We start from the raw sequence: 24,300 nt of genomic DNA on the forward strand, positions 1-24,300 counted from the left end.
CTGTCTAATAGACTTGGTTTACTTCTTTTAAAAGTTATTTTTTTGCCCTAGCCAGTTTTGCTCAGTGGATAGAGCGTCAGCCTGTGGACCTAAGGGTCCCATGTTTGATTCCAGTCAAGGGCACATACCTGGGTTGTGGGCTCGGTCCAACGCGCAGGAGGCAGCCAATCAATGATTCCCTCTCATCATTGATGTTTCTATCTCTCTCTTCCTCTCCCTTCCTCTCTGAAATCAATGAAGGTATATTTTTTAAATTATTTTTTATTTTTCCCTCAATGAAATATTTACATACAATGGCAACCTGGCCACCTTTCACATTGCATACAAGGCTGATATTGAGGCATGTATTACATAGTTCACTGTTGTTGTTTTTTTATGGGACAAAGTTAAATGTCTCTTTTGATGGCTGCTAAAGCTAAATATCCAAATTATACAATGATCTTAAAAATATTTTTTATTATTAGCTATTATTAACTTTACATACTGTTGGATTGATTAGATATTAATGTTATCGAATTATTTTTCAAATCCTACGTAACCTCATAGGCAGAAACTGATTTTAGTTCTGGATTGAGTTTGAAAATATTACTATGCTTGACTTTTGGGTTTATTTTGCAATATGTTTAGGCAAAATATGATTTTAAAATATATTAAATAGAATACTTGTCACTAATATAAGAATAATATGAAAGCATTATTTAATATAATACAAAGTAACATTTATTAGTTAATTATTTTCTATAAGATAATAGTACTTGGATTAAAGTGAATCCAATGAAGTTAATTAATGGAAGCAAGTATTTCTTTTATTATTGTTTATCCCATAGTAAGAACCCTCTGACCATAAATATATAACAAGGATGTGTGAGATGTATATATAGTGCTAACACTTATTCAGGACTTGCATGACGTTATACTGTGGTTTCTGGGTTACTAAAAGGTGAAATCTTTTCATGTGGTGAGTTATGTAAGATAGACAAGATAAATTATCCTTAAGTTTTCTAAAGTATTTAAAATTTTATTGAAACAATTCCATTTTTCCTTTTTTCTAAAGATACACTGTCCTCTTTAAATGTGTTTCTAGGAATACAATTTTCTGTGTTAAATTTTCATGTGTATTAATCTTCTTTCAGGATGGAAAATAAGTCAAGTACATTTTATTAGAAAGAGAAACAAAACCATAAAATGGAACAACTTCTTTCAAAAAGTTGAACACTATGAGTTGTGCATTTTAGTTGCTATGACCATGGTTTCCTACCATTTTTTTTTATTCTAATCTTTGGCCAAAAAAGTAATGTTTCCAGAACAAAGTACTTTGATCAATATTCACTGTCCCAAAGTTGACATCAGAGATTCATTAGTCTCTGAAGGAATTGGCAGACCTGGAGAAAATTTTTATTTTTAACTTTCCTAGGACATCAGGTATTTAAAATGGATTCTTAATTTAATTGGGAATAATTTTCTTTAAAGATGTTAGTTATGGCACATTTTTTAAAACCATACGTTCATAGAGCAATATTCAAGACATTCTGAATCTTTGCAAAGTTCAGAAATTTGTAATGTTGCCAGTCCCAAAAGAAAAGTCTAATTTGAGGTACATTTACCATCCAGCAAACTGAGCACACAAGATTTAGAATCAGCTTACTAGGTCTGTGTTCCTACTTTATTATAGTTTAACTTTTCTTTCTGGTACAGGCATTTGTTTTTTTTTATGTTTATAGCTGTTGTCCTATGATGAGAAATAAAAAATCAACAATACTGGATCTGCTAAAGCACCCACTATTCAAAAACATCTTATCAACCTTCACCTTTCTGAGCTGGGTATGATCAGGCAGGTGCTATTCTTTCATCAGAACATCTAACCTAGCCTAAGTCGATCTATTATTACTCTTAAGGTTCACATTTAGTATGCCTTATTTCTGCTATACTTTCCTTTAAAACTTAAATTCCTTAATTTTTTCCAGCAGGTTTGTGTGGAGTGCTGCTAATACCAATAATAATTGTGTCAAACTGACAGTACAGCTTTGATTACTTTACATTAATTTTTCTGGACTTCACCCTTAAAATTTGTCCAATTTTTCTGTAGCCCACATGGTATAGCTCCTAATCTTTAAAGATTTAGTCACTTATTATTCTTATTATAGATCTTGGTATTAAAAATATGATTTCTCACAATTTTCTTGATGTCAAGTCCCTCTGGAAGGTCACTACTCTCTGAGATCTTGTCCATCAGCTTCTGTTTGATTTAATTGGACTACAAGCACTTTTCTGATTTAACACAAACTAAACATCTCTATTTCTGAGGCTCACATTACAAACAACTGGACTTAAGAACTTGTCCTCTTTCCTTTCGTACATGTCACCCGATCTTCAAGAATGTATTCCCTTTCTTAGCTCTCCAGCAATGTCTTAGGCTAACACCTAAAGTTACTTGTTCAAGTTGGTCAACCACAGCTACAAAAAATAACTGCATGACATAATAGGCCCTACCGTAGGGCCAGAAACTTACATGGTCTGGCACATCAAAAACCTCAGTTTCTGAATGTTCTTTGACTGCATGAATCCCCGAATTTCACTTAGAATATAGATGTGGTATTTTAAGGACTCAGAAAATGGAAGCTCTGCTCTTTGACTAAAGTTTAGGATCTATTTGATGCTAGACAAAAGAGTCAGACAATTAGAGACCACAATGCCAGCTTTATTGCTGACAGAGCTGTTAGAACATGACTTAAGTATATGGGGAAAAAGAGGGTTTTCTAAAACTGAATCCCCAAATTTGATAAACTTACCTGACACAGAAAGAGCCACAGGCTTCCAAAATGCACAAGTGTGGCCCCACACCTCCTTCAGAATAGCATCTACAATATCCCGATTCCATCAATACCTTAATCTGGAATCAAGGACCGTAAATTCACAAGGAAGGAGATGAAATGTTATGTCATTAGCATCTTTGCCTGAAGAAGAACTTTCTGAAATACCAATGTCAAATGTGTTTGTATTAATGTCTCACCAGATTTCTTACCTTACTGTTCTCTCCTGGAATATATTTAACTGCCAATTATCCATATCACCTCTCTGGGAATGTGATGATAGGGTGTGTGGCAAACTCCCTAAATACTTAGAGTTCTGAAAATACATTATACATCTAAAATTAGTTGATAATTGCCCAAACTGTAAAACTATTGATTTAAAATAATTTTCCCTCAAAACTTTGAAAGTATTACTCTTCCTGCTTCCAGTTTTGCCCACTGTCAATTGCTTGTCATTCTTTCATACTTAACATGTAGGGTTTCTTTATACATACTCTCTCTCTCTCTCTCTGAAAGTTTAAGGTTTTTCTCTTTATCTTTGGGGTTCAGAAATGTTATAAGTATGTTTATAATCAAATGCTTTTTATGTTTCATTTTATACTTTATACTTTTAATCTGAAGATTTGTTAGACTGGACTATCTTACACATATTGACCTAAATGACTTTTATTTCTAGATTCAACTTTATTTCCAAAAAACTAATTTTTACAGATACTATGGCATTGAAGATGAAGTTGTCTGATTCAGTAGCATTGCACCTGCCTAGCACTCAGGAAAGTCCTTGACAGGCAGTGAACACATTAAAATTCATGTATATCCAGTGGATGGTTACTTATCTCCAGAAATATAAATTCTGAACAGTTTATATCAATTTTTTATCTGCTATCATTTCCCCTTATATTTTAACACTGTACAATTTTTTGCTAAAACATATATTCATGATGAAATCTGTATCTTGAGATGAATTTATATACAGATATCAAATGAATATTAATATATTGACTAATTTATCATTTTCAATCTTTAGTTATAATATAGATAATATATTTCTATATGTTTTATTTGTTATGTTCTCCTGAATGGATATCACTGCTAATAAAAATAGGTTTTATATTATAAATCAATTTTTCAACATCATTAAAACAAAATTAACATTCCAACCCAGCTATCAGCAGCATCCTCAGAGAAGAGTTTATCCTGGGAGCATGGCAGTCACAGTTAATCATTATCAATGAATCTTTATGTTAGAGCTTCAAAGACATAAAAGTGAAGCTCTGTAGATTTAGTTAATTTATTTCCATTGCAATCCTAAGGGTCTCCTTCAGTGCATAATCATTAATGTGTTTCAAGACTCTGCACTTTTAATCTTTGGTATTTGGAAGGTTCCGAGTTTAGCTATCTCTAAGCAAAACAAATGTCACTGAAAATATTCATAAAGGTATCACAGAAATTTCACAAGTCTTTCACTTAATAAATATTTATTAAGGGCCTATATGCCAAGTTAAATTTAAAAGCAGGTTGTGCTTCAGAGGTTAATTTGTAAGACATGTTTTGGAGGCTTTGAATACATTTTCCCATCTAAGTAATGCTGTATATATGGAAGGTTAGTGTCTTCGCTTGCCCCACAAATATCTATTTTTTAAGCATGGTAGAGGAACTAAATCTTGTGAGATTAAGCAAAAAGGGGAATTCTCTGGTAGGGTGTTAGAGATCTCAGAGATTGCAGAAACAACAGAGTCAGGACAACTTCAAAATTTTTACAATAACAAAGTATGAAATATTTCTCTAGAGTGTTGTCAATACTCATATCTTCTATTTCACATTTATAAATTCGTAGGTGAAGCTTCTGATTGGCCCAATTGAAAAAAAGATATTTGCACTTGGCTCAGTTGGCTATAGTCAAGGGTTCATTTAGTTACAGACATGGCTATAGGTGAACACTCCTGGGCAACTGACTCAAAAGGATCTAATAGTGTAGAATTTTTCAGAACTTAAACACCAGGTTCTCAATATTTCTCTCTCAGAAAATGTGTCCTGACTTCCTAGTTGGAACTCTAGGAATATATCTTCTGTACCTGCACAAACCTAGAACAATCGTGGCCTTGCCATCAATCATGGCCTTGCCATCTGATCATGGATAGTCCTGCCTGGTTCCAAACAAGGACAGTTGTAAGAATTCCCTGGAACCTAAAAAATAGTAACACCCAAAGGCTAAAGGCTCAGATGCATTGTCTTAGGAAAAATAAAACTAAGGGAACCAAGTGCTCTCTCTATATATTTTACCTATTTAGGAAAGAAAAAAAAAAAACATATAGAAAGAATGGAGTTGCTATTTTGAACCCACAGTACAATATTAATAGACTAGAGATCTGGTGAAGGAATCGTGCACTGGTGGGGTCCCTCGGCCTGGCCTGCAGGGATCAGGCCAAAACCAGCTCTCCAATATCCTCTGAGGGGTCCCAGATTGTGAGAGGGCACAGGCTAAGCCGAGGGATCCCACTGGTGCACAAATCTGTGTACCAGGCCTCTAGTATGTATATAAGATCTTTGGTTAATCTCTTCTCACTTCCCTCCCTCCCCTCTTCCCTCTGAGATTCATCAGTCTGTTCCATGTTTCCATGCCTGTGGTTTCCACTCCTGCATTGAGCATCTGCCCCCTTGTGGTCAGTGTGAGTCATAGCTACTGGTTGGAGAGTTGAATTGTCAGACAATAGGCCAGTCACTTAGGCTTTTATATATAGAGATTACAGAGGAAATAGAACAGAAGCCCTAGAAAGTCTTCATATTTTCTGTCCATAGAAAATATAAAATAAGAATTAGTAATAGGAAATTAAAACTCAAGATAGCTACATGTACTGGAAGAAAGACCTTTTCTAAATTAATTTATATTGTTTGTCTTGATTGATACTAAAGAGACAGACATGAAGACACATGATTGCACTAAGTATTTCAGGGGGCACTGTCCCTTCTCTAACAGAATGAGAAAAGTGCCACAAGCCTAAAGCCATGTAATGTTCTTATTTAAAATATGTTCTGCAAGTTAAAGATTGTTTCACCTCACTGTTAGTTTTCAAACTAAAGATAAAACATTTATCAGATCATCACCAAGAATAAATGGACCCCCTTAACTATAAGCTGTGCCCTTAAATTTTTCAAACTTAGCTGGACATGCAGATCAGGAAAAATGCTGTAGAAACACTGTGTGTTGAGTTCAGCAAGGTATTTTATATACTTTTAAAAAGATACTTCTGAACATGGGATGAGATTAATAAAATGCACTTATAACTGATGGGATGGTCGTAATCAGAGGGGCTGAAGAAATTAATTGATGACTGAGTGAAATAGAAGGTGGTCAACTCAGCACTTTTATAAATAATTTAAATAAGAATAACAGTTTTGTGAAAGCTTGAAGCTAGAAGACATAGTCAAGTTTTTACATAAATACAGTACTTTTGTTTAACATGATAAGTGCCTTGTCAGTCACTGGAGACTGACATTATACTTTCTGTCCGGACCGGTCAGTCACTGGTGCCTCCAGTATATCGGTGAAATCAGATATCACAGGCTAAACAGAAAGGAAGACAAAACAGGCTTGGAGCTTAACATGTTAAGGAAGACCTTTATAAAGAGATCCAAATCTAACATGACGAATTTTAATAAAGGTAATTACATCATTCTGTATCCAACTTCATTACTATACATATTATTTGTGTGTAAGAGGATGTGTATAATTTAACTTCAGCTCCTAAGAAAAATTTTTCTGCAAAAAGGACAAATTAGCAATGTCAGACAAAGAAGTTAATGACTTTCAATATCCATAAAAGCAATTAATAAGGCCAAAAATCTATGCACTGACCAGATCATAGCCAGATATTGTGTTAATTTCTGGGAAATAAGTTTGAAGCAGATGTATTTGAGGCAGCATATATTCAGAGGAAATGACCAGTATAACAAAATGACACCAAACCATTTCTCCATGGAGTGTTATAAATTATTAGGAGTATGGGGAGTGTAGACAGCAAAGATACAGATGCTGCTAAGCAGACAAGAAATCAGACGTATTCTTTAAAGCTTAGTGATAAAATCTTGGGCCAAAAGCAGAGGTTATTACCAACAAATTTGAGCTAAGTCTAAGTGAGGACCAATAGTAACCACAGATCTGAGAAGAAAGAATTGACCACCTGGAGTTGTTTCTCACGTTTCTGTCCAATATGGACCTGCCAAGCATATGTATGTGGTAAGATTATGATAAGGGAAATTCAAATGTCATATGTGAGATTGGGCTCTACTCTCTTTAAATTGTCCCTGCCCTGGGGTTTACTATGTTCTATATGATTCGGAGAACTGGACTCAGAACCTCTGCTTTTTTTAAACACTTGCAGTGCTGCATATTGTAGGCACTCAAATTGTATTTTCTGAATAACCAAGTGTGTGATTAGGAGCTGGGTGGGAAAGAACTCCAGGGTAAAGAAGAAAACCTAAGAAAATGGGACAGGTACTAGGGCAGTGGCCTCTACACAGAAGACCAAACCAGAAACCTGGGTTTCATCCCTATTCTCCCTTTTCCTTCTTCCTCTATGCACCTTCATGTACCACTATCACTCCCACCTCTGTTGTATACTATCAATCACTCTCACCTCTGTGTTCCTTCACCTTCATGTACCGTCACTCCATATACTACTCTTTAAAAATCTCTCAAGCATGTTGATTTTCTTCTCTTTCTCATACCATTTAAAACAATCTTCATACTTCCAGTCTTGCCTTCCTGTAATCTATTATTCACACTTCTGCTAACGAGCTCTATCTAAGTCATATTTTGTAACCTGCCTGAAATTCCCCAATCATTCTAGCAGGCATAGGATACATTCCAAATGCCTTTACGTAGCCCATAAATTCCTACATTATCTAGTCCCTATTTATCTCACCAGCTCTGTTTCCTCTATTTTCCATCATACATGCTATGGTCTTAATATGCTTATATCTAGCTCTTGTTATGATTACTCCTATATCCTAGTGCGCATGTATTCTGTTCCATTTTCCTCCTCATCCTTTGTATAGTAATAATAGTAATATATTTCATATGTAATAAATTTTTTTAATATATTTTATTGATTTTTTACAGAGAGGAAGGGAGAGAGATAGAGAGTTAGAAACATCGATGAGAGAGAAACATTGATCAGCTGCCTCCTGGGGATGTGCCCGCAACCCAGGTACATGCCCTTGACCGGAATCGAACCTGGGACCTTTCAGTCTGCAGGCCGACCCTCTATCCACTGAGCCAAACCGGCTTCGGCTGTAATAAATTTTTAATAATCACATGGAGCAGTTATAATATGCTAGCTATTATTCTATACATTTTAGGTTGTATTACATCTTAATTTTCACAATGCCTTTGAGGTAGAAACTGCTATTTCCTTCCACACATGAGGAAATGTAGCTTTCCAGTGGTTCCCAAAAGTGCAGATCTCCTGAGCCTAGATTACATCTGAATTAGGTAGGATTTCAGGGTAAGGCCAGAATTTAAAGACTATGTAGTCCAGTCTTTCAGCTGAACCTTGAATACTCTATATAATTTAAAATGTTCTATATAGGGAGTAAAAAAAAAAAATCCCTCATTCTCTTTATACTCTGAAAAAGTAACATATATTTTCCTCTAGAGAATAGTTTCTTACCCAACCTCATCCCCTTCTTCAAAATGATCAACAAATATATTCAAACCAAGACAAAGATAGGTAGTTTCAAAACACAAGATTTAGCCATGTATATAATTGACTTTTTCTGATATAATTAACCCCACATAATATTCCAAAGCTTAATATAACAATAGTAATGATCACTAATAAATAAGCAATATACAAACGTAAATGTGTGCTTGAGTCGATCTAACATTATTTATTCCAGTAAAACTTACAAAGTCAGTGTCTAATAACAAGGATGATTTAATTCCATTTCTAAAAAGAAAAACTGCCACTAATTAAGGTACATTTAATTAAATGCTGACATCTTAATCTAGAAAGAATTCTCCATATTTGTTTCTACAAATATAGGATGTTGCATTAGCTCTGTATTGTATTTTTCATATATTTATTTAAAATTAGCCAGTCACGAAGCAAATTTCTTTTCCTTGTCTCCACATTTCTAAGAAGGGTAGTGAGCCTTCATGTCCTATTGCCAGGGTTTTATTTAAAAAGTCTTTACCAAAATACATTTCTTTCAAAAATATATATGTATGTGTATATATGTATATTTTATGCACACATACATATAAACATACCATTAAATGTGCTTCCTTCTAATTGTACATTATAAAATGATTCATTTGGGTTAAGTTTGCTAGGCAAATGAATAACACGATTCTTAGAAGAATAAAGATTCTTAACCTCTTTTAAAAATATTTCTAAAAGCTATTTGAAGTCAGCATTAACTTGAAAGAAACGTTATTTCTAAAGTAGTGTCCTGATGAACCATACTTAAAACTTCTGAAACATTTGCTTTCATATACAAGGATGGGAAGAAATGTGCTTGGCTATCTATTTTTATCTGTATCCTATCATCTGACTTTCTATATAAAGCCACTCCTGCCATTAGCCTGGGGTGCTCTTATATCCACAGAACTCACTTCGTCACAGCCTGGCCTTTAAGTTTCAGGGCTTCATCACTTTCAATATTATTCTCTACTCCAACTCCCCATGGTCATATACTGAGTCTTGTCATCATCCCGAGTCATTCTGTTACAAAGTTCTGATTTAGGTATATCATTCCTCTGGGACTGGAGTCTTCTCCTTTCAACATGCTTTATGGACTTCTTCCCACTGCATCTTTATAAACTTCTGTTCCTGCACGCTGCGCTGGCCCTTTTCTGTCCTCTCCTCTTTCCCTTTTCAGCTTAGATTCCATGTCCATAATTTCAACACAACCAAATATTCCTAAAATTTTTACTTCTCTTTCCTTTTCTCATATCCATGTGTCATAAACACAGCCACCATTGAATTGTCATTCTCCATGTCTATATTTGGGCACCTTTGTGCTTCTGGAGAAAATTACAGCAAGGAAACTTGCACCAGCTTCATTTAGGATTTCAGTACTGCCCAGTAATCTTGATATGTTCCTCTCACCAGTTCTACTCTCTGCAACTCCTGTTAGAGCCCTCCACTTTGCGTAAACCTGCATCTTGTGCAAATGAGCTCGCATTCTACCTTAGAAAGTGAGAATAAAGAAAACAACTGAGTTCTCTGACTTACTACTGTCTAATGCACACTAACACTTGCCCTAATCCTGTTTTGTTGTGTTTTATTATTACAGGAAACTAGGCTTCTGTCCTCTTACTTAAGGTCATCCCTTCCCATTTTCTCAGTTATGTTGAGCCTATTACTACTTCCTCTTAGATCTTCAAATTCTGTTCTCTTCTGTGTATGGCCATCACCATTCAAACATTCTCAAGTTTACGCCATTAAAAAAATCCTTTCTTCATTCTACTTTTACACTCCACTTATTACTCATTCACTCCTCAACCTGGTGCTAATAACTGATTTAAAAATATTTCTGAGTTATCAACTTGAACCTTCAAAAGCGAGAGGCAATTATATTCCACATATAAAGCTCTTTGTGAATTCACTTTGTGAATTATTTCATGTGAAATATGAATTATTTTACATCCACAGTTGACTTGTTTATAAACAGGTGAAATCCTATTCATTTAATAGGTGATCTAGAAAGAGAACGTAAGACAACTGACGTTTAAGGTGCCTGTTCTGAAATATAAGACATGTGTTAGCTGCTAATGTCTTCTTGTTGTGCTGATGTTCCCAAGGAAAACATTATGCCAATAATTGAATTAGAACTTATTCATTAGATGGTAACTTAACTGTCTCTTTTCTATGTCAATTAAAATTTATTTGCCTATTATTTACAGTGGTCTTTAACTAAAGAACATTTATTCTTGACAGAATCTCTCTTGCTTTTATCATAATCTAGAGTGAAGAGGAAAAAAATAATGAGGTTATATGTAACTGCAAATAACTGCTTGTAGAAAAGAATGTATTAATTTTTATAGTAGAAATTAAACACTTTATCTTTGCATATATATCTTTGATACAAATTTATTACCACAAAAATATCTGAGTTACTTATGACTATAGCTTTCTGTTTTTTGCAGAAGATATATTTTAGAAAGTCATTAGCTGAAATACTTAATATTCTAAAGTGAGATACCTGTTCAAAGTGACTCTTAAAATAATTGACTATGGAGGAGATGAAAGTTTATAAAAAGTACAAGAAAACAGATAACTTACACAAATTGATAAGAAATATAGTAGAACTTAAAGCAATACTTTTTTATTTGTGTTTATCATTTGTTTTCATCATTTATCATGTTTTATATTTAAGATATTTTTTATTGGTGCAAATTTTCTATTTTCAAAAATGATAAATGAAGATGTGAGGAATATTAATATTCTACTTTGTGCAGATTTAACCTGCTTGTTTTAATGGAGAGCAATTTCTAGGTAACTGGTAGGCTATGGAAGATAATTTTGTCCATTGGTAATAACTGGCCCAAATTTTGGGGCCAATTTTTGTGTAAAGCTCAGAAATTGCCTTGTTTTCAAAGCTCATGAAAAAGTTCACAGTCATGTTGACAGGAAAATCACTTAGAAGATATCTCTTTTTGGTTTTAATTTTCTTTGTTGTATGTACGATGTAAAAAGTATGACTTAACTTGCTTAGGACATTGTGGTGCCAACTTGTTTGGACAATTATTTTTGTTTCTTTGAAAATTTAAAGGGCTTGCCCCAGCTATTCTGGTACTAAGGACAAAGAATATACCTTTCTTGTGATGCCCATTTAATAAAGTAATACATGGTTTCTCTGAATGAATGCGTTTAGAGGAGGCACGTGCAGGGTGTTCCATTGCCACAACAAGTTTTTTCTTTATAATGATTATGCAATAAGCAAGAAAATCTGATTTGCCTTATTTCTGAGATAGGAACTCCTGCTTCATATTTTGTTACATTGAATATATTTTATGAGTTGTAGTAAAAGTTTTATTTTTCTGAGATTTAGTCTAGTATGCTTGTCTAGAAAATTTAAAATAATATTTCCATGGCTTTTTGTTGAATTATTTAAATTCCATATTTTCCCAGTGCCTCTACTATATCCAGGGAACAGGTGGGCCCCTTCAAAGATTACATTTAAATCAATGTTGTTTTTGTGATGATTTCTGATAATATTGGTGAGCCAATCTCATTCATTATTTTTCCGCATAGCAATATTTATAAAGATCTACTCAAATAAATGTTTCTATTGAAAGAGATTCAATTGGCACAAACTCAACACTTATTCTGCCAGTTCAGATAAAGGAAGAAGTAGGGTGGCAAGCGAGAATAATATAATTATTTTATACTTTCTCATGTTCTGATTACTGGCACATATCTATATACAAAAATAAAAAATACTAATTATTATAGCAATTGTTAGAACAATAAAATTATGGACCTGGAATGCACAAATGTATTTTTACCCCAAATTGAGGAAATTCAAGATCAGAACCTGCTAGTAATTTTGACCTAATCATGTGTGAGAACTAGAATACAGACCTTCTGGTTCAAACCAGTTCTTTCTTCAAGTTGCTGCCTCTCCAGAAGTCTGCTGTGCTTCTTGAGCTCTAACAGTGGGCTTTCACGGCTGTATAAACCATGCAGTGAGTTATTTGCTTCTACTTGTAAAATTACCCAGAAGTGCACTGAGGCAAAGAATGTCCTTTGATGGGTGCTGATTTCCTCCCGGGGTATACCAGAGGCTGGGGAAATGTGGTCACGCATGTTTCAGAGTGGCTCATTTTCAAGAGACAGACTTACTGGTCAACTCTTAGAACTCCCTTCAGGCTGGTCATGCTTTTGGACGCAGTGAGTATGTGTGTCGTGGTGAAATAACAATAAGACACCATATCTTTCTCATATTTGAGCTTTCACACATCTGAAATAATGCTCTTATTTTATTCCACGGCTTTCTTTGAATTGAAATGTATGCATTAACATTTGTGTGCTTTTCTTTTCCATCCATCCTTCTCCATCTCATGAAAAGCACATCTGGGTAAGTTGAATCACCATGGCTGGTGAACATGTTTATTTTCAGCATCATCCTCTTTTTGTTTTATCTTTAGTGTTTCTCTTTTCAGTTGTAACACAAGCTGCACTGCCTCTGACCAAAAACAAAAATTGGGAAGTGTATTTATTTCTATAGCATCAAAGGAATCATTGGTTCAGAGAAATGTTCATATTTGAATTAATTATGTTGGCCTTCCAGGCAATTGTGTTTTGCTTCTTTGAGACATGTTGTCAACAGATATCCAGACATCATCTCCCCTAGTTCTCAAGCCATTCTCTGCGATTAGTGTGGCATTCAGTGAGACCTAAGTAATAGTTGCAGGCTGTTTGGGTATTTTCCACTGTGCTGCATGACCAACTCTACCTGTGTGTTTCCCAGTGCTCTATGTGCATTGAATTGTAGTCAGGAGAGAAGTGTTGTCAATTGCTACCACTGCACTTACATGAAGAGGGAAAATGTTAGATCTCCCCTAGTAGCACCTTTACACTCAGGTTCCAAAATCAATCTTATTTTTGGTTGAACCCTTTCATTTTGTGTTCTTTCCATTGTTTCCTGTATATGGGTTGATGTTTAAGGCTTTAAACATTTATACTATCCAGATTACAGTTTCAAATTTTACCTTTTGAATTAAATTAGAGTATGCTAGTTATTCTTAAAACAAATCAAGTTTCAAAGTAAAACAAATTATGCATAATTTTATAAAATATTTACATTAGTGTAAACTTTGCTTTGGTAACCTGGAGGACTATTTATCACACTTTAGGTGGGGAGATGTATTGCTCTTAAATTCAAAGCCAAAAGTTGGGGGAGGAGTAAATGATATAGCTACTATGAGATGCAATTATCCAGGAAGCTGTGGAGAGTTTTAGTAATTGGCTACATGGATATTTTTGATACCAATATAAGGTCATGTGCTTTATAATATTACTTAGTTCACTAGCATGGCTTATATTTGTTTTATTTTCTTCTATAATTTCAAGTTATAGTTATTACTACTACTTATTTAACAATGCAATATTTACTCCAGTTAGAAAATTCATGATACTAATGGAAACTCTAATAGGTATTCTTAAAAATACAAGGCAAGCTATGGTTAGAGTACTGTTTAGCTATGCTGGCCAAATGCAAGTTGTACAAACTTATATTTTCAAAGTAATAAATACCTTGACAATGGATTTCAAAGCATTATTTTCATGTCATCACTTAACATTGGTCTTCCATGTTTTAATGATTTTTAAGTTTCATGAGGAAAATAATCCCAAGAAATAAAACTTTATTTCTGTATCTCTTTTGAATGAAATTTAAAAAATAATGAATGTATAAGGTGTTGTCATTTATGGGCTTTAAGGAACCAATATAATTGCCTTAATTTTAAAATGCAGTTTCTTGTCTCGCACATGCTCCTGGAACTTCAACATTTTGGATATCAAAATAATTTCCTTAGTACAGTTGCTAAAAGGAAGCGTAGGTGGCTAAACTGTCAGGAGAAGATAGAACAGTGTTGTGCAAAATTTTGGGGTGGAAAGAACATTGAATTAGGAGTCATCAGACAAGAACTTAAGCCCCAGCTTTCCCACTTATTTCCTGCATTCCCCTGAGTGACTAAGGTGACCTAGGCATGTGCTCTGTACTCACCAATATTACTCTCAACTTCATAATTCTCACAACAGCGTAAGAAAATATGAATAACAACAGAAGTATGGAAACTGAAAACTTCAAATTGGAGTTAAGGAGGGCTTAAATTAAATGAAGTACTAAAGTAATCCAGTCTAAATGGTATGCAAATAACCTGAAAATTTACCAATGTTCCTCCAGTAAGTCCCCAATTGGGAGAACAGACCACAGTATCTTGCAAAAGTGAAAATGTTTAATGGAAGGTAATGCAAGCCCCTCTAGTTTTCAGTAACAGCATGAGTAATTATATTGTACCATCACATTTGTGTGTGTGTGTCTGTGTGTGTGTGTGTGTGTATTTTTAATGGTTTTCATTAAATTTAAAATAAAGTAAAGAAAGAAATTATGTAAATCCCAACTCAAATTCACACATAAATTCAATTTCTTGTCAGTGACTATGCTCTCCATTTCAAAGCAACTTGAAGAAAAAAGGTTTCAATATGAATGAACTTTGGTTTTAATTTAATCAAATCACTTCAGTCTGAACAACCTAGAATGTGTTCTTAGACTCTAAATCAAGCACTGCTTAAATATGTAATGGAATTTTATATGCACTGCATGTAAAAATGCACCATAATGCAATATACAAACACAATTGTACACACACAAAATCAATGTGCTGTGCTTTACAAATCAAGTCAAACATGTTAATGTTGAATTTGAAACTCTTCATTTTATGGAGCTAAATATGTATATTTAGCTAATCAATATTCTGAAGCAACTGATTGAGATTTATAATATATTTCTGTTTGGAATAATTATGTTGAGATATACATTTTCAGCATACAGATGTTAAAAGAGAAACTGAAGTGCATCCTCTTACTAAAGTCATGAGAGCATATGATTTAAGCACAACAAACAAAACAAAAAAATTTTGAAGGGCCATATTGTCCAATGATTTTTCAAAAAATAGTATGGTAAAATATCTGTTTAGAAATAATTATTAAGCACACTGGATTGACTCTTAACCAGATTTTCATCACGAATCCCAAACCAAGTCAAACTTTTGGAATCATCTGGAATGGATACTATTCTGACAGTGGCTCAAAAAATTGGACTACAAAAATACATTATGGGATGCAGTTTACTGAAACAAAAGTACCTGAATGGAAGGTCTGGTCTACATATTCAACATTCACAATTATTTACTGAGCACCTCTTTTGTGCCTGACCTTGTTTTAGATGCTTCAAATTTACCTCTGAACAGAATATATAAAACCTCGCTCCTCTTTCAACTTATTTTCTATTGGGAGATGACAGAGAGGAATAAATGACACTTTATTTTAGAAAATAAAAATAATAAAGCAAGGAATAGGGATAAGGAGTGCCTGGTGGGTGTTATGGGAGGGAGGGTAAGAGACATTCAGAGAGCAGGTGACATTTCAGTGAAGATTTAAAATAGGTAGGGAAGTAAGCCATGTGGAGATGGAGAAGACAAGAATTTCAGACAGAGGAAATAGCAGGTGCAAAGGTCCTGAGGCAGAAAGAGGCCTGGGCTGTTTTCAGGTAACAGCAAGGACACCAGTGTCATCAGGTGACATGGAAGTTGAGCCAAAGAGATGAAGAGAGTAGGGTAGGTTCTATGAGCCTCTATGGCTTTTATTCTCAGTGATACAGGAAGTAATTGAAAATTTATGAGCAGAGATTACATCATCTGACTTAAGTTTTAACAGGATCTCACTCTACCTTGTGTGGTGCAATTTTATTAGGAAACTAGACAGAACTTTCACAATTAAAGTTTTCTAACTTTTAAAAATGGCTTTTGGACAACTCATATAATTCACATGTGAAAATGTTATATGCTTCCTAAGTGTTGAGTGCCTATTTTTTGGTGTGATTTTTTTTCCTTTTATTGAATGTAGAAAGGACTATTGTAAATGTATGCTTGTTACTTCCACTTTAATGCCACTCACCTGTCACATAAGTGAAACTGTTCCTTTCCATAATGTATGTAAATTATAACTCTTACTAATGCTTTTCACCTCTGTAGAGGTCTGCTCTGAAGGAGGTCTTCTCTAAATTTTCTTGCACGTATTCCACGCTCAGTCCTGCCTCTGCCTCTCCGCCCTTATGGCTTATCCTGCCTGGAACACGGTCCCCATCTCCTTTCTGCCTGCCTTTCAAAGCTTAGTTGCCACAAAGGCTTCACCAATTGTTTCCCATGCTATTCGCCCCCTTTATGAAATCCTCACACTCAGAATATGCATTTCTGATATTTCACACCTATTTGTATATTTCATTCTGTTTTCAGACAGTTTTGTTTGTTTACTTTTTTTATCTAACCAGGGATCTCCTGGAAAACTGGGTCCATGTCTATTTCCTCAGATGTTCAATAAGTACCTGATGGTTGGTTGTTTGACCCACTTCAACCCATTTCTATCAATATGTCAGTCACAGTGAGACTAGGCTATTTGAATCTGGTTTTCAATGAAGGGATGGCATGAGGAAGCCTGAGGGAATGGGTGATGGCAGAGCAAGCCAGGTGAGGAAGCCCTTTGTAGTTTGGGGGATGCAGGGCGTCCGTGTCGCTGTTGCCTTTGCCAGGTGCTGAACAGCTTGCTTGCAGAACGGACCCATGCTTTTCTTGCTATCCCGTCAATTGAAACAACAGTTGATTTATGTGTCTCTTCAGCCGCTATGACTTCAATATGTGTTTTGTCTTCTTGCTTATTTTTCACAATGCATACTTCTTGGTAGCATCCTTTGCAAACACAAAAAGCTCTCCTGTTGGAAGTCATTTTTGATTATGTATTTTAACATATTATAGTCCACTGTAATAAGCAATTAATTGATTGACAGAAAATAATTAAATACTTTATTTTGGAGTTGATATGTGATATTAATTATGGATTCCTAAGCACAAAATATACACATTCAAAAAACCAATTATTATATATGTTTCGATTATTTATGTGTAAGATCAAAGCATACTAAGGAACAGAGAATACATTTTTAATATAGTCCTGGCCAGGTATATTAACAAGAAAACAAACTTGCTATGTCACTAATGAGCAAACTCAAATTGGTTTTGTAAATGGACGTCAATTCTAAAGGCTGAGTAGTAGGGACAGTGATTATAGATGCACTTGTCAAGGCTCTTTACAACTTTTTATTGTCAGAAACAAACATTTGTTGTTATTGAAGTGTTTCACTTTCATTAAAAACAGAAGTGGTTATAAATGGAATTGAGTGTATTATTGAATTTCAGACCTTACATTCTTTGTTGTGATAGAAGTCTATTTACTTTAGCGTTCTCTTCAAATGAGAACTAACTTTGTAGTCTAATCAAAGAACTAACTGCTAAGATAGCCACCTGGACCAGAGAGAGAGTTCTAAAACTAAGCACATCTTTTGAATGCGGCTAAAATGACCAAATTTATCTCCTGCAAGGCAGGAGTAATATTGGTGAGCAAGGCAGATGGAAGAAACCACATTTAGACACCATAATGCATACTTGAATATGCTTATGTGGGCAATTTTCTTTTTAAGGGAATATTTGCTGATAATATAATTCAGCTTCTTAGTCCATTAACATTTAATGGTTGAATTTTAGTGAGTAAATGTTAGGGGAAAATTATTTTTAGATGTCACTGTTTAATTTCTAATAAAATCAATGAGTGATTTGCATGTATTACTCAAAGGAAGGAGGAATTCTGTTATTCTATATTATCTCATAAAAAGTTTATAAAGGATTATTTGATTTATTTAAAAATAATGTAATTTAAAATAATCACAGCCATCTTTTGCCATTTTACCTGACTAATCTCTGTTATATACTTCAGGCATGAACTTCTAGAGGAAGCTCGAAGGAAGGGATTACCTTTTGCCCAGTGGGATGGGCCCACAGTGGTTGCATGGCTAGAGGTAAGAGAATTCAACCAGAAGGCTCTTGATTCAATCACTACTAATTTGGTAGTTTTTGTTGTTGTTGTTGTTTTAGAGAGATGGGTAAAGGCAGGTTTTGAAGTAGCTTTCCAATAGACTGTAATATCTCAGAAAGGAAATATTGCTTTTTCTAGGAACCTGTGAACATTGCAATGTAACTATATTGCTTTCTTGTGCTAGTGGCTGAAGGACATACCCAGTGGATAAAAGGGAGTTTCTCTAAATCCCACCCTCTTTATGTCTGGAGTAAGAGAATAATCAGTTTTTGTGTGGGTTTTTTTAAATGGTAAAATAGACGTTTTATTTATTTGTATGTAAACTTATAAACCAACCAGCCAAACTGGTACTATTGTCATGACAGCAAAATACAAAAAAAACATCTTTTACAAATACTTGAGTAATAAACAAATTGAAGATTGTAAAACAGCAAAAGGGGCAGAGGAAATCAGTGAAGCATATTATAGCTTAACCATTCACCTGAGCTGAGGCTTTTAACAAGCCTCCCAATCCCAGAAAACATGAGTAATCCTTTATCACACACCTTTGTACTTTTACTTTCTATTTCTGAGGTTAAGATTCTAGATCTAGAGTTATCCAAATACTAGATCTAGTATTATATCTAATTATCTATAGCCAGAGGCATCTTTTATCATTTGTCTAACAGCAGCAAGACTACAGAAGCCTCTTTACTTAGACTCCAATCAGACCCAACCCCTACCCTCCAAATTGGCGCAGTAGGCATAATGAGAAGCAGCATATCAAGGCAGAGATATGTAGGAAAATCCTAGAAGAGGTAATACAGCCACTGTCCAAACTGAGATTAAGTAATACACCCATCATCACACTATGTCCATGGCTGTATGTTCATGAACTCAGGCTATACTTTCGAATTCTCAGTTAATCCTGTCTGAGAATAATCAGTTTTTGAACCACACTTTTGTTGTTGCAGAAAACATCAGTCCCAGCCCATCAGTCTAGGGTCCTTTCTCATCAGCAGGATACAGAGAAGAGCCATTTCTTGCATTCTCCCAAAAGATACCACTGCCTCCTAACTGCAGAGAACTGTTCCTTTGCTTATGTTATAATTCCTGAGCCTAGTTCTCTAACATCTAGGGACCAGCTAGATTTAACCACTTGGAATAAAGAGGAAGATGTATCCTCTTTTTCCCTTCTGTGTCTAAATTGAATGTTATGATGAAACAAGAACTACATTCAGCATTCCCCGCACAACGCAGGGGGCTGGGAAAATTCAGTAATACCCGAGCAGGGTGGAGGGCATCAGGAGCCGAGTAGGACAATTCTGGAAATACATACTTGACCACAAGGGGTCCCTCATGCTACTTATCAGGAGTGTTCACTGACCCTTCTGGGCTTCTGGGATATGCCAATGTTAAGGCAAAGAAGAACACAGTCTTTTCCTGCCTGCCAGAGGCAATTAGAACTCATTGTTTCCAGTGGTTTGGGATTATAAAGTTACCCACATTCATTAGCATATCATACCCAGAGCAGAAGAGTTGATCAATGAGAAAAAATTAAAACCCATATGAGTTTTAAAAATGGTCTTGTATAGATAGATATGAAAACATTTTTTTTTTTTTTTGGCCTGGAAGAAAGAAGCTCTGTCTTGCTTTCTTTTACTCTCTCCTATCAGGTTTTTGTTTTTGTTTTTGTTTTTTTAGCATTTTGGTAATCAGAGCTGCTTCATCCAAACAGGTCTTTAAAATTTCTATGTTTTAGAAATAATTTATAAAACAAAATGCTTAAGGAAGCACCCCTCAAATTTGATAGCCCTTCTTTGATCAGCTTCATTCCAATAAAGTAAGCTATACTTTGACAGAGAGCTAGCTGCTATTTTGGCAAGTGAAGAAAACAATCCTTTTAATAAAATAAAATAAAATAAACAGATTTACTGACTTTAAAGGGTTAGGAAAGGACAAGCAATAAAGTTTGTGCTAATTAAACATCTGAGCATACAAAAATTGCTCATAATGTGCTTCTTAAAGTGACTCCGGTTCTAAAATGGAATAAGTAAGATAAATGAGCAGGGTGAACAATGAATGAGAGCTCCTAACTCTCACCTCCATTAGCACCTCCTGTGCATACAGCTGCTGAGAATGATGCAGAGAAGTAAGCCTAGTGCTTCATACACCATTTATCCACCCCCAAAACTTTCAAAAGTCTAATCATGGATGACATTGATGACAGTGTATTGGCAAGCACTTGGATAAATCCAAACATTTCCGCAAGTTGTTTTGGGTTTGTTTGTTCTTTGTTTGTTTTGTTTTGTTTTGTTTTGTTTTGTTTTGGCAGGGGTTTTGAAATCCAAATATCTTACTTAAAAGAGAGGAAGTGGAAAATAACTAGGGTCCAGCAAAGGTATATGGAGATGTTTAGTTATTTTGAACAACCTGTGTTTATAAACTAAGAGGCCAAGTACCATCTTCAGTCATATCTAATCATATCTGTCTAGGTAAGGTCAATTCCTTGACCTAACCTGCTGGTTAAGAGTATATAAAAGATTCAGTCAAGCACTATACTAGATCCCCTCTCTCCTTTCTTTATTTCAATTACAGCCTAATTCACATTGACTCAAAGACTTGGCTTTTTGTTTCCCTTATAGAGACAAGTAGCCTTTCAATGTGGCAGACTTTTTTAAAATAAAGGATATCTATATTAGTTACCTATTACCACGTAACAACTTATCTCCAGAGTGAGCATTTATTTTTCCTCATGACTTCTGTGGGCCAGGAATCTGGACATGGCTTAGCTACAACCTCTCTTCAGTTTCTCACTGCCAGCATGGCAGTGTTCTCAAGGCTTGACTTGGGGAGAATACACTTTCAAGCTGACTCCTGTTTTCACAGTCATGATGCAGTGTCTTGCTAGCCGTTGTCCAGAAACATCTGTTCTTTGCCATGTGGGCATCTTCATGGGGCTTCTCATAACATGGAAGCTGGCTTCCAGCAGAACAAGAGCTCTGAGAGGAAAGAGGTGGAGAGGGCTAGCAGGAATGAAGCCTTGGTCTTTTTGTAATCTAATCTGGAAAGCACCATCCCTTCACTTTTATCATAGTCTGTTCCTTAAGAACTCAAAAGAACAAGATTATGCAAGGGCAGGAATATTAGAAAGAGGAGCTCTTTGGAATCCATCTTAGAAGCTGCCCAACACAATGCCTTAGAGTAATGAGGCTGAATCCCTTCACTTTACAAATGAGAAAAATAAGGCAGAGGTTTAGAGGGTCACATGACTCACTGATGACAGGGAAGGAATTAGAGTCCAGGCCTTTTGATTCTTGGCATTGCATTTTGCTGATTTATCATTTTTCATCTTCCTCTTACTTCTCACTTCTCTCACTCTCATACTCTCCTTTTGCTCTATCTGTTCCCATCAACAAATAAACAGCCCTCTAAACTTAGTATTTTGGCTATTGAAAAAACAAGGTTTAAACTGCTCATTTGCATGCGCTCTGCTTCTTACTCAGAGCTAAGTAAAAGTATGGCTTCTTACCCATAACTCATGATGGGGGAAAGTGGAGGGAACATTCATTTTTTAAGTATATATAATTCAGATGCCACGACATGCCTGTGAATTGGCATCCATCCAGTGCTTAAGATGAGTGTCAGACACTGTGCTGTGCTCAGTGCACTACTGACTCAAATGTCTCTCAAGAACATTACAGCAAACTTGAAAAATTGAAATCCCTAATTTCTAATTCATTATTCATGTTGTTACTCTCTTTAGCTAGAGGTTTCCAGATGTTTATAAATTTAGTGTCTTTTATCAGCACATTTCATTCCCCATAAGTATATTCATATAGAACATCTAATTAAGTTCACACAAGCGTTACATGCTGTAGGTTGATGTGTGATAAATGTGGCTTAGCTACACTGCAGGCTTTGATCAAATTATGGGGCTGGAGGTGGTAGCTGGCACTTTCTGTGCCAGAATTTCTAGCACTCAAAATCCCAAAGGTGAATTATAAATTGAAGTCACTCATTCAACAAACATTGATTGAGCCTTTACCAAATGCAGCTTGTAGCTGTTCTTGTTCTAACTCAAGGGGGGGCGGGGGGATTTTGTGTTGCACAACTATTAACTTTATCCCAGATAATAAAAATTAGTTGTTACATTGCAGACCCCGGAAACTCAATTTCAAATATATTTTTTTTTTTTTTAAATATATTTTATTGATTTTTTACAGAGAGGAACGGAGAGAGATAGAGAGTTAGAAACATCGATGAGAGAGAAACATCGATCAGCTGCCTCCTGCACATCTCCTACTGGGGATGTGCCCGCAACCAAGGTACATGCCCTTGACCGGAATCGAACCTGGGACCTTTCAGTCCGCAGGCCGACGCTCTATCCACTGAGCCAAACCGGTTTCGGCGTCAATTTCAAATATTTATCTCCATCACTATCTACCTGAATTTTTAAAATAAATTACTTAATGCCCCCGTTCATCTGTCTCTTCTGGGGAACATAATAGCATCTATCTCATTGGATGGTAGAAACAAGAGGGTTCATGCATGTAAAGTACTTAGAACAGTGCCTGGCACATATGAGACACTAACTGCTGGGGTCCAATCCCAGCGGGTCCAGGGGTCCCCAAAGGTGTGGACGGAGTCGACGAAGAAGGAATGACACGAAGACAGCCTTCAGTTGATCAGCAGCCTAGTCAGGACCTATAGCCAGGATTTCCAGCCAAAGTTCTGGTCGGAGCTCTGGTTAGGAACTGATGAGGTTCTGATGTTTATTGTCTTGTTACATCCGTATTTATACCAGCCGATTTTAATCCTGTCAATTTCTATTACAAAGGTTAGGGCGTTTCTTATCTCCATTCCAGGGAGTAAAGATTATGTAGCTTAACTACCCGCCTGGCACTTAATTAAGGGGTTGTGTCCCCTCCCTAACCTCAGGGAAAGATCCCCACCTGGGGAAACAACCTTTCTCGGAGAGGTGACCTTGGTTAAAACACATGGCGCTAAAGGGAGCAAACATATTAAGAACAGTATGCTATATATGCCAGGTCCATTGAAACATATGCTGTGCAGATGTTTCTTTCCTGCAGCGACTGTGTCAAGCAGCAAGGATGGACCGGCTTCCGGCAACTAACGTATTAATTATTACTGTAATCTGTTATGTATTTTTTCTATCCAACAGCTCTGGTTGGGAATGCCTGCCTGGTATGTGGCAGCCTGCCGAGCCAATGTGAAGAGCGGTGCCATCATGTCTGCTTTGTCAGACACTGAGATCCAGAGAGAAATTGGAATCAGCAACCCCCTGCATCGCTTAAAGCTCCGACTAGCAATCCAGGAGATGGTTTCCCTAACGAGTCCTTCAGCTCCTCCAACATCCCGAACTGTGAGTCAATTTGTGCTCCTCCCCTCCCGCAGGGCTGGATGAATAGCAGCATCTCTGAGTCCACAGAGCAGAATGGTGGCAGCACACATTTCCATGTCAGCATGAATTATTCTGAAGAGAGTTAGCTTGCTCTTCATTAATCTTGCTGCTCCTTCCAATAGCTTTTCAACTGCGGAGCTGTGATTGCTATCAGATTTGAAGGCTGCAACCAAGATAGACTTTTGAACTAGTCTCTAGACTAACGTGTATTTTTTTTTCTTTTTTACTCCCAAGCAACTAGACCCCAAGCAAACTCATTTTCAGGATGTCCCCTTTTTTAATGTAATTCAACATTTCAGGTGATTATTTGTTGGCGTTAGTGCTTTCTGAAGATGCAATGCATAATGCATGGCTTCTGATGCAATTTTAATATTTATGAAAGTACAAAACTATTTGATGTTTTATAAATACCAAGTGGGATACCTCC

At 35.7% G+C, this 24,300-nt stretch overlaps 1 protein-coding gene across 14 annotated transcripts in view; it reads left to right on the top strand.

Moving 5' to 3' along the window:
* PPFIA2 (PTPRF interacting protein alpha 2) overlaps positions 1-24,300 on the top strand; it is a 472,789-nt gene that overhangs the window by 411,521 nt on the left and 36,968 nt on the right. For all 14 annotated transcript variants that reach the window (XM_070409641.1, XM_070409642.1, XM_070409646.1 and 11 more), the window contains 2 exons: positions 18,371-18,452; positions 23,634-23,834. In XM_070409641.1, the coding sequence (XP_070265742.1) occupies positions 18,371-18,452; positions 23,634-23,834 (283 nt within the window). The remainder of the gene's footprint in view (positions 1-18,370; positions 18,453-23,633; positions 23,835-24,300) is intronic.

Source organism: Myotis yumanensis, unplaced genomic scaffold, assembly GCF_028538775.1.
Source record: "Myotis yumanensis isolate MYYU_CA2020_CCGP unplaced genomic scaffold, mMyoYum1.0.hap1 SCAF_3, whole genome shotgun sequence".
NCBI lineage: Eukaryota > Metazoa > Chordata > Mammalia > Chiroptera > Vespertilionidae > Myotis > Myotis yumanensis.